This window comes from Aspergillus homomorphus, assembly GCF_003184865.1.
Source record: "Aspergillus homomorphus CBS 101889 unplaced genomic scaffold BO97scaffold_9, whole genome shotgun sequence".
Classification (NCBI taxonomy): domain Eukaryota; kingdom Fungi; phylum Ascomycota; class Eurotiomycetes; order Eurotiales; family Aspergillaceae; genus Aspergillus; species Aspergillus homomorphus.
The window spans coordinates 615,872-630,878 of NW_020291895.1; the positions used below are offsets into that span (position 1 = coordinate 615,872).

At 55.2% G+C, this 15,007-nt stretch overlaps 5 protein-coding genes across 5 annotated transcripts; 3 read left to right on the forward strand and 2 right to left on the reverse strand.

Annotated features, from left to right (window-relative positions):
• Positions 1 to 1,023: 1,023 nt before the first annotated feature.
• Positions 1,024 to 3,285, forward strand: BO97DRAFT_469223 (uncharacterized protein; the record flags this gene model as incomplete). Its single annotated transcript, XM_025699821.1, has 5 exons — positions 1,024 to 1,222; positions 1,289 to 1,788; positions 1,822 to 2,703; positions 2,757 to 2,829; positions 2,882 to 3,285. The coding sequence occupies 5 exons, from the start codon at positions 1,024 to 1,026 to the stop codon at positions 3,283 to 3,285; spliced, it is 2,058 nt and encodes a 685-aa protein (XP_025553571.1).
• Positions 3,286 to 3,592: 307 nt separating this feature from the next.
• BO97DRAFT_284755 (phytanoyl-CoA dioxygenase) lies at positions 3,593 to 5,413 on the reverse strand. Its single transcript, XM_025691098.1, has 6 exons — positions 4,859 to 5,413; positions 4,587 to 4,802; positions 4,502 to 4,522; positions 4,398 to 4,447; positions 3,968 to 4,333; positions 3,593 to 3,873 (listed from the first exon to the last, which is right to left on the reverse strand). Exons 1-6 carry the CDS (start codon positions 5,083 to 5,085, stop codon positions 3,701 to 3,703), a joined length of 1,053 nt encoding a protein of 350 aa, XP_025553572.1. The 5' UTR covers positions 5,086 to 5,413; the 3' UTR covers positions 3,593 to 3,700.
• Positions 5,414 to 5,476: 63 nt separating this feature from the next.
• BO97DRAFT_441835 (2-polyprenyl-6-methoxyphenol hydroxylase) lies at positions 5,477 to 6,888 on the forward strand (the record flags this gene model as incomplete). The annotated part of the gene is made up of 2 exons (XM_025698205.1): positions 5,477 to 5,530; positions 5,586 to 6,888. The coding sequence occupies 2 exons, from the start codon at positions 5,477 to 5,479 to the stop codon at positions 6,807 to 6,809; spliced, it is 1,278 nt and encodes a 425-aa protein (XP_025553573.1). The 3' UTR covers positions 6,810 to 6,888.
• Positions 6,889 to 6,931: 43 nt separating this feature from the next.
• On the reverse strand, positions 6,932 to 9,098 carry BO97DRAFT_404334 (uncharacterized protein). Its single transcript, XM_025694954.1, has 3 exons — positions 8,911 to 9,098; positions 8,706 to 8,831; positions 6,932 to 8,645 (listed from the first exon to the last, which is right to left on the reverse strand). Exons 1-3 carry the CDS (start codon positions 8,932 to 8,934, stop codon positions 7,023 to 7,025), a joined length of 1,773 nt encoding a protein of 590 aa, XP_025553574.1. The 5' UTR covers positions 8,935 to 9,098; the 3' UTR covers positions 6,932 to 7,022.
• Positions 9,099 to 9,576: 478 nt separating this feature from the next.
• On the forward strand, positions 9,577 to 14,230 carry BO97DRAFT_476716 (GRAM and VASt domain-containing protein). The gene is made up of 3 exons (XM_025700497.1): positions 9,577 to 10,445; positions 10,504 to 13,124; positions 13,179 to 14,230. Exons 1-3 carry the CDS (start codon positions 9,997 to 9,999, stop codon positions 13,895 to 13,897), a joined length of 3,789 nt encoding a protein of 1,262 aa, XP_025553575.1. The 5' UTR covers positions 9,577 to 9,996; the 3' UTR covers positions 13,898 to 14,230.
• The last annotated feature ends 777 nt before the right edge of the window (positions 14,231 to 15,007 follow it).

Sequence of the window (15,007 nt, forward strand, 5' to 3'; positions counted from 1 at the left end):
ACAGAAACACGGTACCCCATACAATTCAGCCGTTTCTGAAACGCAAAACGTGTCAAAAAAAGCAGGGTAGTTTGCCGGCAGAGTAAAAAGAAAACGCACCGTACCCCCTCAATGAATGTAAGAGCTGCTCCTTCTCAGGTTACTCCTTTGTGCCTCCGAGCCGAAGTCCAAAACAAACCCAACCCGTCCTGTAGACGCAGACCCCGTTCACAGAAAGGCACGTATTGGCAATTCCCGGTTCGGAAAGACTTCTTTTCTAGCTGCTTAATGCAGCTCGAAACTGGGATTGTCCATCGACCTCGTGCTTCCCGTCTCGTTTGTGCTCGATGGCGAGGTGATAGTTCGAGCCAGTGGCTATCACAGTATGGCGAGATTTATCAATAGAGATGAAAGAATGGACCGATGGCGGGGTATTCCCTTCTTTCTATCAGTATTGAGCAAGAAGGATTCTGTAGTATTCGTCAAGCCTACCTCTCCGGCTTCACTCCTCCCATGTGCTTAGTATCGATCTGCCTTGATTTGGTGTAGGGGAAATGGAAGGGGAGGCAGATGCCCGCTGTCAACGAGGTTCGGATGACCAGTTTGGAGAGCATGGCAGTCAAATAAATGCTAGTCGCCCATTGAGTCTGGCTTGTGTATACCCTTACTTCTAATTTGAGTATATTGCGCGACTTGGATAGATGCTGAGGATGTATATGTACAGTACAGTAGGATAAGGTAGGTATCTACTTGGTAGTAGGTAGCTGCCTCGGCTCGGCCCCACCAGAACTACGCCGATTGGAACCGAGCGAGGATGAGCCTCGGGACCAGTCAGAGGGCGCGGAATTGCAGTGACCTTTCAATTCTGTGGACTGGAACTATTCTGGCAGGCATCCAGGCTGCAAATCGACGATCCCCCATACTCCATACCCCGCATTTCTGATCCATGCTTGCGGGACTATCAGCTCCCTCCACTCCACCAGATCATGCCATACCCCAGGTTCTCCCTTTGTCCTTTGTCTCTGCCGTGCATTGCTCGTTATCATGGATAAACCGCCCCCATCCAAGAGGCCGCGCCTGTCCATGGCCTGCAATGTCTGTCGACAGCGGAAGGTCAAATGCGATGCCGAATATCCCAAGTGTCGGAACTGTCGCATCCGCAATCAGGTCTGCGTCACCACTGATCCCCAGCGTCCTGGGGTGACGGGGTTGCGAGAATGGTTGGATTTACCAGCGATGAGCAGTGAGAATGCGAGTGAGAGAGGTGAACAGCAGCAGCTACCGCAGCAGGGAGAAACGACGCATCGAGGTAATGAGGTGCATCCGCAAGCAGAAGCCACTCCCTTGTCGCATAGAAGCGACGGTCCTCTACCCACCAGCCAGCTAACAGCAGCAGCAACAGCAGCAGCACTAGACGAGGTCTCGCCGGTTCACCACCCTTTCGACGGCGTCAGTGTGGAAGATGGCTGTGAGCGCAAAAAAGTCCTTGGCGGGAGCAGCTCGCAATGTCTCGCTAAATCTCTAGATGTATACTTCACGGCTGCGCGACTGAAGCCGGTGACGGGGTTTTTCCGCCACGGGTTGCGGTTCGCAGAGGAATTAGAGCTCCCGCTGTGTCTATCACTGCCCGAGTTGCCGGACTCGGAAGTTCGACAGCGCTATCTGACAGCGTTCCTGTCGCGAATCCATCCGCTCTACCCTATCTTTCACGTGGAGCGGCTGAAGGCCGGAGTGGAGCAGCTGGCTGCGTTGGCCGAACTGCGACATCTGTCGCATGAAAACATTCCCCGGCTCGTGACGGTGTACCTGGTAATGAGCCTGGGGACGGACGAGCTGGCGCAGGGACAAACGGAGGACGGAGACCGATATTTACTCGCAGCGGCGGGTTTACTCTCACATGTCATCACCATCCCGTACTTGCCCGCCGTGCAGGCGCTGTTGCTGTTCACAATTGTCTACCGCGGCCGCAACAAGGAGGGTCTGGCATGGCAAACGCTGGGCATGGCGATCCGCGTCGCCTACACCCTGGGGCTGCACCGGCTCAGTGGCGCAGCCGCGCGCAGACAGTACATTCACCGTCGGGTGTGGCTGATCTGCTGGTCTCTCGAGAAGATGATGCATCTGGAATCCGGCCGGCCGATGGCCATCTCCATCGAACCGTGCCAACCAGCGGAGGAGGACTTCCGTCCTGAGGACCGGTTCCTGCGCTGGCACGTCCAGCTCGCTGACTATCAGGGGAACATCAGCCATCATATCTACAATCATCACCCCCGCACGACGAGGACAGCCCGCCAGATCCTGCTGGATACTGCCCGTCTCGATCAGGAGCTGCTCTCGTGGGCAAACCAGATCCCGTCAGACCTACGACCGGGTAATGATATCTTCTGTCCAAAGGAAGAGTTCCACCATGTCACCTTCTTAGCCATCCAGTACCACGAGGCGATGATCTCATTGCACCGCGCCGCGCTGATCGCGCCGACGGCGACCTTCGACGACGAAGTCACGCGTTACTGCGCCAACGAGCCGTCGCAACACCGGCTGCGCAACGGGGAGTCGATCTGTGTAAACAGTGCCAGGGCGATTGCGAAGTTGAGCATCGAGCTGTCGGAGCGGGAGGCGGACTCACAGATCATCACGGCGGGGCCATCCATCCTGGCGTGCATTGTACTGGGAATATTCCTGATGAAGCATCCCGGCTCAAAGCTGCGAGCCATGGACCTACAGGTCCGTCAACAACCGCATCCTCTCTTACCTTGCAAAGCTAACTGGGCACATAGTTGCTGAAAGCGTGTCTCGGGTACACGAGCGTGCAGATGTCGAAACATGACGCGGATCCGCGGTTCGTCGAGGGTACGCGCCTTCCTTTCTTGTTTTCTCAGACGAGCTTTCCTCACCAGCATAGGTCTACATATCATGTACGAACAGATATCCGCCTATCTCCAGTCGCACAGCAAACCAAGCCAGCAGAGCGCCACAGCACAGAAACCCCCGCCGTACTCCTCCCTGACTCCGACTCTCCATGCACAAGCCGCGAAGCCCGTGACCTCGCTCCCTACTCCGTCGGCGTTCGATGATATCACGCCTACCACCTGGCACCAGATCGAAGATGACCTCCGTCGAGAGAGGTTTGCGTCCGCGAGGTCCGAGGTGCCGTTGGCCGGGGCGGGCCAGTTCTCGCCGGGGCTTATGGGGGGTGTTTCGTTGGTGGATGGGTTCGAGGACCAGTATTATCCGTTCGCCGGGTATAATGTTGATGAGCTGTGGAATTGGATGTTGTATGGCGAATCGCCCGAGACTAGTGTATGATATGGAGGTGATAGATTAGACGGGTTTTTATGATGATACACGGCAGTATACTTGATGAATTGACCTACTCTTGAGGAGGTGTTCATACACACAGTATCATATTCAATTTGAGCAAATGGATATGGCAGGGGGAGACCCCCCTCTTTCTGTTCAGCATCTCGATAAAAGAGGATACTTTTAAAACAGTCATAAGTATGTGAAGAACCGGGGAAACCCCCTGACACTTCTTATAATCTCATCATAGCACAGAAATATGATTGCATTGCATCACCAAGCCTCACAAAATCAAACACAGGGAACCCAGCGTTTTGGGGGGAGAACCCCCCCCCCCCTGTCTTTCAGCTTCCCAGCAACCAGCTCACCATTCACCACCGACAAAAGAAACAACAACCCCCCAAATCCCTTGATAAACCAACTAAGCCATAGCCTCCAAATACGGAATCCCCGTCAACTTCATCGTCCGCTCATTCAGCACAGGCTCCTGCACCGGCCTCTCCCGCGCAACAGGACAAGGCTTGCCATCTCTGGTCGCGATATTCGTCGGCGCCACATGCACGGCATTCGGCCAGTGCGTGGTTCCCAGGCGACCTGCAGCAGTAAAGTAACACGTTAGCTCAACCCGCCCTAATCCCCCGAACCCACCACTCTCAACAAGACACAAGAGATAAAGCGAGAAACTCACGCTCAAAAGCATCCCTCTTCCTCACCAAATCCCCCTTACTGGCTTCCTTGACAGGCATATAGCACGTATACACCGCCAACCGATCCACGCTCCCCGTCGGCGGGACGTTATAGTGCGGAACGCGCGAGTCCCAGACGATCAGGTCGCCGGGGTCGCAGCACACCTTCTCCCACTGCAGGCCGTGGTCGGCCAGCCACTTCATGCCGTTATCCGTGAAGCCGAACCACTCGGGCGTCCACGCCGGGATGCGCGGCTCGTCCGCCATCTCCGCGTGGAACTGCGCGCTCAGGTTGTGTCCGCCCTTGCAGACGATCAGGCCGCCGTCGTTGGGGCCGCTCGGGTGCAGGTTCACCAGGCCTTGTAGGCCTACTCTCGGTTATTAGTGGGTATGCTGGGCTTTTGGGGGGTTGGGGGTGGGTGGGATACGTACACCGGAAACCGGGTTTGGCGGGGTCTTGGTCTTGGTGTGGCCAGGGTTTGCTGCTTCTTATCAGCATTCTGTTCTGTTGCAGGGGTAGAGGAGGGGGGTTATACTTCTCAGGTAGGTCCTCGCGGCTATATTCCCGGCTTATTAGCTTCCGCACCTTCATGATAACCCAAGTGTGGGGGAAGAACTGACTTGACAAACCCAACATTCACCACATCAAACGAAACAATCAGATCCTCATCGTCATACACCTTGGCAAACGCCTCAATCACCCCCTCCTCACCCCGGATATCCCACACCCACTGCTCGTGCGTCACCCCGTACGACTGGATCATGCCCTTCTCGTTGAGCACGGGTAGCTTGTCCCGTCGCACGGTCGAGGGGTTATGCCGGTCATATCCCAGGTTGCTTTTTTTTGGACCAAGTTAGCTGGGAATAGGACGGAGGGAAGGAAACGAACGTACAATCCCTCCATGTATCCCAGAAATGCATCCGCGTATTTCTCCGCCCGGTCCCGCGGGATCGCGCCCTTGATCACCGCGTAGCCGTCGCGGCTGAGTGCGTCGCGGAAGTCGTTGTAGGAGGTTGGGTTGCCGTCGAAGGTCATGCGGTTGGCGCCGGTGTATTTCGATTTGGGGGGTTCGGTGGTGATGGTAGTTGTGGATGCCGTGGTGGTGGTTGTGGTGGACATTTTGATGATTGGGTTGGGTTTATTGTTCAGGTATGCTTCGTGTTGATGGCTTCGTGTTGATGGTCGTTCGGTTTGATGGGTCAGTAAGACGGGAATTCAGGTTGATGGAGAACGTATAGTATATATTCTTTCTTTCCTCCTTGAAGTGCTCTGTTCAGTAACTGAGGCTGACTGAATCACCCCCGAGCTCCGCCGAGGTTAGGGCTCGGAGGCCCCCGAGCACCCGCTCGGCCCCTCCTCGGCGGAGATGAAGCACCGAGGTCACAGGACATACTAGACAAGAAGGTCCCGAGGTGGAGGCAGATATTCTCATAAAGCGTCTTCCCATTGCAGAGAGGGGGGCAATCTCTTTGTTGTTGTTGTTGCTGCTGCTACAACGCACAAAGGCCCCATGGAACCGTTCAAGATCATCATCGTCGGCGGCGGCATTGCCGGGCTCGCAGCCGTATGTCCTCTCCCTCCTTTCCTCCTGCAAACCAACTAACAACCAACCCATCAAGGCCATCGCCCTCCGCGGCGAGGACCGCGAAATCCTCATCCTCGAGCAATCCGCCCTGCACCGCGAAATCGGCGCAACCATCTCCCTACAGCCCAACGCCTCCAAGATCGTCGAAGGCCAATGGGGCCTAGCGGCCGCGCTACACGCGCAAGGCTCGATGGTGGACGCGGCCTTCGAGGTCTACGATCTCGCCGGGCGCCTGCAGAACCGCATCCCGCTGAGCACGCGCGAGAAGTACGGCGCCGAGCGCATGATCTATCACCGCGCGGACCTGCACGAGGCGCTCAAGCACCGCGCCACGGGCGCTGAGTTCCCAGGCCGCGCCGCCTCGATCCGCGTGTCCAGCCGTGTGCGCGCCTGCGACTGCGCCCGCGGCGCCGTGCAGCTCGAGTCCGGCGAGGTGCTGACCGCGCACCTGGTTATCGGCGCTGATGGCATCAAGAGCGTGATGCGCCGCGCTGTGCTGGAAAGCTCTAAGACTGGGATCAACGAGCCCCTGCCTACGGGTTTGTGCGCCTACCGCATGATGGTTCCCACGGCAGATTTGGTTAGGGAGCCCGCGTTCGCCGCGGTAATTGACCCTCGTCTACCGAAGACGACTATGGTTATCGGCGGCGACCGACGTTTGATCATGGGCCCTGCGCGTCGCGGCTCCATCTACGGTGTCGTGGCGCTCGTGCCCGATGAGCGCATGCATGAAGACTCAGCCGAGACGAGCTGGACGACGGAGGGCGACCGCGATAAGATGTTGCAGACCTTTGCGGATTTCCCCGCCTGGGCCCAGACGCCGCTGCGTCTGGCTGCTGGTGTCGGGCTCTGGCAACTGCGCGATCTTGACCCCTTGCCTACCTGGTGCAGAGACAGGGTCATCCTCATCGGCGACGCCGCGCATGCCATGTTGCCCACTCAGGGCCAGGGCGCAAGTCAGGCCATCGAAGATGCCGAGGCTCTGGGCGCGTTCTTTGCCGGGTTTGAGCGTGACGGCCGCCATCTGAAGGGCGCGGATGAGGTCAGTCGTGTCACTCGCGAGGTCTTCGACTGTCGCTTCGACCGCGCCTCTACCATCCAGGCTTATAGTCGCCAGGTCGCGAGGCCAGCCACCGATGCCGACACCACGCGCGTGGCGATGAATCCGGCCGAGTTTATGGACTATAATTGCTCCTATGAGGGGGCCGCGGCGTGGAGTCAGCGACAGCGGGAGGGGAAAGTGGTCGAGTGTCATTGATGATACTGGGTATGATGAAGTAAGGCGAATCGTAAGCAGGCACTAGATTTCTCAATGATGGATACCCTTTTGATGATCGTAACAGACTGCGAAAAATCACTAATGACTGTAGAGTCAATCGTTTTTGCACTAAAGAACCATGGCTATGTATTTAACACCTGGTGAGTTCAGTACTGTAAGAGTAAATGACATGAAACACTTTTCACCTAGAGATCACTGGTTCTCACCGTCATTCGGACCCTCAGCTTTCGTCTCGGCTTCATCGCTTATGGTGTCATTATCGACCTCCCCTTCGGCTTTGGTCCGAGTGGCTTCGTCTCCCTGCGAGCTGGGGTTTCTCGAAGGCTGTGGCACGGCAGCAGTTCCACCGTTCGCAGCCGACCCCTCGGGCGCTCGTTTTCTTCTGGCTCCCTCTTTCAGCTTCTCCCAACGATCTCGGTACTGCTCGTTTTTATCTCGCAGTCTCTCGCTGTAAGCTCGCAACTTCTCGTTCTCCCGCCCTATCTCGCCCATCGCCTCCTCACTGCGTCGAACGGCCTCCTCCAGTTCTTTGATGCGTTTCTCGTGTTCCGCCGCAGGTGACGCCGATGCTTCCACCACAGGCGACATAGCAGCCGACGAGCTTGGAGCCGGGTGGTCTGGTGAAAGGGCGTTCGGGTGGTGCATCGCCTTGAGGGACTGCTGTAAGGCCATCGACGACGACTGTGCATTGACTTCCCACATGTGCAACCGCTTCGACAGGTTATCGGACAGCTGCCGCAACACCTGGTTCTCCATCTGCAGCTCCTCCATCGTCTTGGGGTTCTGGGGACTGGAAAACTTGTCGTTTCCTCGTCCTGCTTTGCTGATGCCCTGCATCCCGGACAAGCTCTGACGGAGTTCCGGCGAGGACGGGGTCTCCCGCGCATCGACAAAATCCTCATCGCCCTCGTCGAAGCTGCTTCGGCGAGCCTCCTTTTCGGCTCGTGTCAAGATCCCCGCGTACGAGACCGTCCCGCCGGTGGTAGGCACAACGTAGAATGACTCCGCTGGATTTCCGGTAGGTCCGGTGCCGCTCGTGTCACGGATCGCCTGCAGAGCGGCTTTCGAGAAGATCTTGTTGATATCCGGGTCCGCGGAGTGGTGGGAGCGGTCGGACATCGCGTTGTAGCGGTCAGTGCGGGTGTCCGGGGCGGATTTGCGGTGGGCTGATGCTTCCGACGCCTCAGAGCCAAGTGGCAGGCCAGCAAATGCAAGGGGCGCCGAAATCTTCGAGATCAAGCCCTCAAACGTAGAGTAAAATTTTTGGAATGGTTCTTCGGTCATTGAAGTCCTGCTTCTCTGGTGAGAGGCCTCGGATGAAGTAGGCGGCGCAAACTGCTGCGAGGTGATCTCGGTAGGACTCGCCAGGGGCGGAGTACGTGACTGTCTCGACGTCGATGGACGACTCGCCCTTTCCTTCATCCCATGGGCTTGCACCCCACGTAGTCTCGACTCGCTGGTTCGGACTTTGGCTGGGCCGTCGGTCATTTTCGCCCCTGCCTGCTGGGACGTGAGCGTTGGGGACGCCGGGGAGGAGCGACGAGGTTGCGACGGAATGCCACGAGCGGATGCTAGGTTGCTAACAATGGAAGAAGACTCTCGCGATGGTAGTCGAGGGTGTCTCGATAGCCTCGGGGGTTGCTGCTGTGCGTCCGCCCCTGCCGTCGACGTTCTGGTAGAGCCACCCGTCTCTGCGGACAAGGGTTGGGTGTTCGCCTGAGTCGAGGCGAAGTTGGAAGGGTTCTCATGCTGAAACCGTAGGATCTGCGCGAGCTTCTTATGGTGTTGTTCCAGTAGCTGGAGGGTCCGAAGTGCCTATGTGGACGCGGAGTGAGTCCAACCCTGCAAGTCAGGTCGACACCAAAGCAAACGCACCTCACGGTCCGAGCTGTGTTGGGCTGCAGTCGCAAACTCGCCCGCGGCAAGATCATGTTCTTCGCTTGCTGCGACAGGGTTGGACTTGCGAGTTTCAATCACTGCGTTCCGAGCGTGTGTATGAGCCTAGATCGAAGGGGTCAGTCTAGCTAGGCTCATCCGAGGCTGTGTTGGCGAGGGGAGTCGGAGTAAACGAAGGACTTACCAAAGTGAGAGGCGCGGCCTCCATGGCGGCAGCTAGTTGTAGACGATTTGTAACTCCAGACGAATTAATCGATGACCGGGTTAATCTGTGAGCAAGGTCTTCACACGATGTTGCAGAAGACAGAGAGCGAGTGTGGTTGTGTTGAATTGAGAAGAGGAAGTTGGAAGATCTTGTCGTGACGCCATCAGATACGAGGGGGAAAGAGGTGAATGTGACAGTAACATTACCCGCATTTGGGGGTGGGAGGGGGGTTTCCTCCCAATGCGGGAGACAGGTCAGACAGGGACTGTATTGATGTGACAAGGACAGTGAAAGATATTCACTCCTATTTTAAATCCCCGACAGGGGGAGCTCACATTCTGATAGAGATTAATTAAAGATATTCCTCCGTTAGAGAGTCTAGAAGTCATATCGATAGGAAATATCACTGATGGAGATTGAAGCTAACAATAGAAATTCATTCATTGCGGCAACTCTGTATACCGAAAGTGTCAAATCGTTGTCGATCGAGAGATTCCCCACCGCAGCTTTAAAGATAGATCGTATTCGTACTTACATGTACATAGTGGTTGTTGGCCTCAAAGCTCAGGCCTAGACTGACTGACTGACTGACTGAATGTCTCTCTCTCTCCTCGTCGTCATTGTCGCCGCCTCCATCTTTCTTCCGCCCACTCTCTTCCCCCCCATTTTCCCCTGATCCGGGTCTCATTTCCTTTTTCCCCCTCTTTCGCGTCGCTTTCTTCCCTAGGATTGCATTTCTTGCAAATCATTCAAGAGAACCCGTCTCAAACAATCAGAAGGAGCGCCCATTGTTGCGGTTCTGTGAACCTCTCCATCTGCAAACAAGCAAGCAAGCAAGTTACTTACTTGTCTTTCCGTTCCCCTCATCTTTCTCCTCGAGTGATCTTCGCTGTCCGATCTTACTTTTTGCGACAACTTGTTATAGAGATAGACCGGTTCTACACTCTACCATGCTCCTTTCAATGTTCATAGTTTGATCAATCTCTTCTCGAATTTCTCTCATTCTCCTCTGTATACAACCAACCATCCCCCCTTTCCGCTTCCCCCCTCATACTTACTGCCGCCATGGACGAATCGCTCCTCTCCGACCCCATTCCGCCCCCCTCGTCCGACCTACGAAGCTTGAGCCATTCCGGTCGCACCAAAACGACTCCAATCGATTTCGAGACCATGACCAGCTCGGGTCGCAGCAATGGCCGCTCCTCCTCCATCGACTCCAGCTCCGACAGACCGAAGTCACAAGCCGGCGATGCCGACTCCGCCAAGGCAGGCTCCAGCGGATTTTCCAAGCTACTAGCCGCGCGTCGCAACAAGAAAAAGAAGAAAGATGCCCAAAAGCCAGCCGACGAGCTACCAACTCAATACGAACTGGAGGATGATCAGCACATCCAAGAGAGTCGCTCGAACGAGTCGCGGGACGGAACCTCGGTCGCTTCATCTCTGGCTAACGATCTACCGCCCCCTCCGGACCACGACGCTATTAACCTCCTCACAGATGACTCCGAGCCTGATCGGTGAGTGTCATTGACTCGCCATCGACGAGGATAATTTGGCTGACTTCTTTTTCCCTAGCACTCCACCGCTCACCTCGCACAATTCCCACAGCGGCTTCTATACCTCATCCTCCCCCTTGATCAAAACAACCTCCGTGGAAGCAAGTAACGATCGTGCTCAGGGAGATTTAGAATCGGTCATGAGTGGCGCCAGTGCCGGCGCGGACTCGATTCCTGACTCTGAGCGCTCCAGACCTACCAGCCAACACGGTCATACTCTGAGTGTGCCATCAAATGGAAAGAAGAGAGGCATCTCACCTGGTCGACGACTGAAGAATGCATTCACTTCGAACCAAGAGAAAAAACCCAATCGAGATCGAACAAACTCGACATCCGCGGAAAGCACAAAAAGCAGGAGTGGTAGCGTGTCGGCGAAAAAGGCTCCAATCATAATTGAAGACGAACCTCTCCCCAGAATGCCTGCCCCAATCTTGACGGACCTAAAGGAGGATAGACCACTCTCCTCCTTGGACGCCCCCGCTCCGCGAACGCCTCCACATACAGCAATCCCACAACCCGCGACCACGGTAACTCCCCCGACCCCTCGGACAGACTTCCCCAAGCTCTTCGCCTCTTCCGATGTGACGGCCTCTCCAGACTCGATGCACTCGAAGGAGGGTGTAGTGGTCAGCCCGTCTGGCAATATGATCTCCCACCGGCGCGTGCGGTCTGCCTCGGCTGCAAGCCATAAACCGAGCAAGTTGTCAAATTCCGTATCTGCTTTGGGTCCCACCACAGAGGAGACAAAAGCAAACTCGAAACCTCCTCCCAGCGCCCAGCAGTCGAGCTTCTTCTCCTCGGTCTTTTCTGCCGCGCAGAATGCCGCATCGTCTCTCAGTAGCAGTCTCAACGCGCAATCCAAAGGTCGGAATGTCAGTCAGGCAATGGCAGCAGAGCCTGACAGTCGCACCATCAACGACAAGCAGGAAAGCTCGAATCAGCAGGTGGAAAGCAGAAAACCAGATGAAAAGAAGCCCATGGCTGTTGATACGTTGGGGTCGGGCAATCTCGATTTCAGCCACTTGGACATTGCAATCCCTCCCGGTGGGTCGGTATCCACTCCGGATGGGGTGGTGATCACGAAGCCAGATCTACCTTCCGACAGGCGCAAAGGCCCTGGCGTCCTGCAACGGGACGAGGAGTCTGCCAGACTGGAAGATAGCCGCGCTGCTCGTGCCGTCACCATGGCTTACGAGCAACCGGCCGCCACATCTCTCGCTCGACCCATGGATGATGGCGTTGATGGCCAATCCAATACTTCCCTCACCAGGGAAGGCACTGGAGACCAGACAACGCCCAGTGGTAGCGTCGTGGAGGGCGAGCTGGGAGGCACGAGACCATACCGAAGTGGCAGTATTCGGAGTCGCATGGCCCGTCGGAGACATCGAGGCTCATCTGGAGCAACCACCTCGACTGTTGGCGCCATTGGCGCTAGCGCAATAGCCCTTGGGGCCCCTAGTGCCAATGCCAGCGTGCCACGGCTCACGGGGTTTGCCGTTGCCAGCAAGAAACGTAATCGAGACTTCCATCAGTTATTCCGCAGCGTCCCCGAAGACGACTATCTAATCGAGGATTATAGTTGCGCCCTCCAGCGAGAGATCATTCTGGCCGGTCGCATTTACATCTCTGAAGGTCACATTTGCTTTTCCAGTAACATTCTGGGTTGGGTGACGACTCTGGTCATCAGCTTCGATGAGGTTGTCGCGATTGAGAAGGAGTCAACCGCGATGGTCTTTCCGAATGCCATTGCCATCCAGACACTTCATGCGCGACACACCTTCCGCAGTCTCCTTAGTCGAGAGTCTACGTATGATTTGATGGTCAATATTTGGAAAATCAACCATCCTTCCCTCAAAAGCTCAGCAAATGGAACCAGGGTCACTGACGGCACTGGAGACAAGACTGAGAAGGCAGCTGGGAGCGATGTGGAGAGCGACGAGGAAGACGAGATCTATGATGAGGATGAAGAAGGCGATAATGCCGACAGCATCTTCGAAGGAGCGACTAGTGTCCATGGCAGTGAGAAGTCAGTGCCTTCAAAGATTATCAGCCGCCAAGCTTCGGGTCTCCTTCAAGGTGCCAGTAATGGGCCGTCAGCTCCTAATGGGGAAGCCAAAGGCAGCAAGTCGACCTTCCCTAGCGATGGCGATGCGGATTTCCCTGGGCCCCCCACTCACCCACCCACTGAGTTCACTGACCCTTCAGGCCAGTATGACAAGGTGATCAAGGACGAGATTATCCCGGCTCCTTTGGGCAAAGTTTACTCTTACATCTTTGGTCCAGCATCAGGCGCTTTTGTACCTAAGTTTCTGGTGGAAAACCAGAAGTCTGGAGAGCTTCAGTTTGAAAGTGGGAACAAAGGTCTCACCAACGAGAGTAAAACGAGAAAGTACTCTTACATCAAGCCACTTAATGGATCCATTGGTCCCAAGCAGACTAAGTGTATCAGCACAGAAACTTTGGACTTTTTGGATCTGGAAAAGGCGGTCTTGGTCACTTTGAGCACCCAAACGCCGGATGTGCCTAGTGGCAATGTCTTCTGTACGAAGACCAAATATCTGTTCACCTGGGCGGCGAACAATCAGACACGGTTTCTGATGACCTGCACTATCGAGTGGTCCGGAAAGAGTTGGCTGAAAGGTATGATACTGGCGTGACGGAAGATTTAGCTGTAAGAATGCTAACGATGACTAGGTCCCATTGAAAAGGGTGCCATTGATGGGCAAGGTTCGTTTGGAACGGAACTTGTGAATGCCCTCAAGGCTGCAGTCGCACCTCGCGGTCGCACTGGCGGTGCCAAATCCGGTAAAGGCAAGGGCCGCCGTAAGAGAAGCGAGTCTACTCAAGAGGACACTTCGGCGGCGACAAAAGCAGCCGAGGAGGCAGCTACTCAAAAGGCGAGATCTTGGGGTCCTTTGGAGCCACTCCATGGGGTGCTTGGTCCTGTTGCAGACATTGTCACGCCTTTGTTGGGTGGCAATGCCACCCTTCTCATTATCGGCATTCTACTCTTCATGCTCTTCTTCCGAAGTCCTTCTCAGTCGTCGACGACGTCCCATGACATCGGATGTCCAGGTTACTCCTTGCCTCAGCGTCTGGCTGCCTACGAGGAGATGTGGCGGAGAGAGGAAAGTGAGCTCTGGAGCTGGTTGGAAGACCGGGTGGGCATGGATGGCCTTGCCTTCCCGACAGTCAGCCAACCCGCCGGCTCGCGGACACATCACTACTCTCGCAAGATGCAAGGCGAGCGCGCTCTAGCGGGTAAGCTGAATGAAGAGAAGATGTCGGATCTTGAAATGGACCATGCCATTCGATCCACGCGCGAACGGCTTGACACGTTAGAGAAGATTCTTTCCACTCGACGGTCTGACACGCCACCAGTGGACCAAGACACCGTCCACCGGGAATTGTAAATAGGCTAGTGAGCCCTTCGGACATAACGCGATCTTTCACAGTACCATATGACCCTGTACAGGACCAGTCCTTCTCAGGCTGGTTACACCCGTCCCTCGTTATACCTCTCTTATACTCTCATGTTTGTTCAGCGGGTTTTTTGTGGTAGCATCACTCGATCTAGCACTGATTTCGAACCGATTCCAGCAGTTGTCATCCAAGCATCAATCTGGGATTTGTATGCTTTATCCTGAATGTTGACTATCTGTTTCTTGTCATTTCTTCCCAAATACTTCCTGGTCTATCGTTTACAGTTTTTACTCCGCTTTACTCCGCTCTGATTTTCCAGTGTCGAGCGTGAGTATCATTTTTTTTTTTGTACATGAACAACAGAATCCACTCCTCCCAACTACATGTGTCTATACAGAGCCTATCCTAGCTAGATTAAGGACTAGCCAGATTTTTTTTATATCTCTCTACTCCCGCGATCTTACAATACGAACGAAAAAGATAATTTCCGAAAAGTGATTTCATTCCTCTAGGAACGTTAAGGAAAAGGCTATATACTAGGGTATATAACCTATAAAAGAAGCAACGCTTTCCATCCCTTTCCCATGATCCTTCTTCACACTGACAATTGATCCCCTTCCTCCACACATCCATACCCTACCCTCCACACATCCCAACTACACACCTGTGTGTATGATAGATGAGTTACAGCAAAATCCCACTAACCACCACCCCCCACCCTCTCTTGGCCGTCACCTCATTATGCACCCCATAAAGCTTCTTGTCCTCGCACTCCAGACACAGCCCCGGCGTGTCGCGGTACCATTTCAACAGCACCTTGGGCAGCTGTCCACTTTTCGGGACGCACACCTCCCGCTGCGGCCGCTCCTTCGCCGCCTCGCACAGGATGTAATCCTCGTGTCGAAGGTGCTGGCAGGCGTCGTAGTGGTAGAAGGATTCGGAACACATTTTGCTTTCTCCTTCTCTCTTCTTTCTTCTTTCCTTGGGGGTGGGGGCAGGAGAGCTGGTTTGGTCTTGACTTTGTGATGGGAAGTGGCTGGTGGTGTTGGTGCAGGGTCCGGTCGTGAGGCCCTGGTGGAAGTAGGTCGGTGGGTAAGTGC

Excerpts from the sequence above, each read along its gene's own strand:
- BO97DRAFT_284755 (XM_025691098.1), bottom strand. The coding sequence starts at position 5,085 with ATGTCCACCACAACCACCACCACGGCATCCACAACTACCATCACCACC. Across the intron at positions 4,334-4,397 it reads CGCCAAACCCGGTTTCCGGT|GCCTACAAGGCCTGGTGAAC; the intron begins GTACGTATCCCA and ends AACCGAGAGTAG. Across the intron at positions 3,874-3,967 it reads GAAGAGGGATGCTTTTGAGC|GTCGCCTGGGAACCACGCAC; the intron begins GTGAGTTTCTCG and ends TTACTGCTGCAG.
- BO97DRAFT_404334 (XM_025694954.1), bottom strand. The coding sequence starts at position 8,934 with ATGGAGGCCGCGCCTCTCACTTTG. Across the intron at positions 8,832-8,910 it reads AGGCCGCGCCTCTCACTTTG|GCTCATACACACGCTCGGAA; the intron begins GTAAGTCCTTCG and ends CCTTCGATCTAG. Across the intron at positions 8,646-8,705 it reads AACACAGCTCGGACCGTGAG|GCACTTCGGACCCTCCAGCT; the intron begins GTGCGTTTGCTT and ends GCGTCCACATAG.
- BO97DRAFT_476716 (XM_025700497.1), top strand. The coding sequence starts at position 9,997 with ATGGACGAATCGCTCCTCTCCGACCCCATTCCGCCCCCCTCGTCCGAC. Across the intron at positions 10,446-10,503 it reads GATGACTCCGAGCCTGATCG|CACTCCACCGCTCACCTCGC; the intron begins GTGAGTGTCATT and ends CTTTTTCCCTAG. Across the intron at positions 13,125-13,178 it reads CGGAAAGAGTTGGCTGAAAG|GTCCCATTGAAAAGGGTGCC; the intron begins GTATGATACTGG and ends AACGATGACTAG.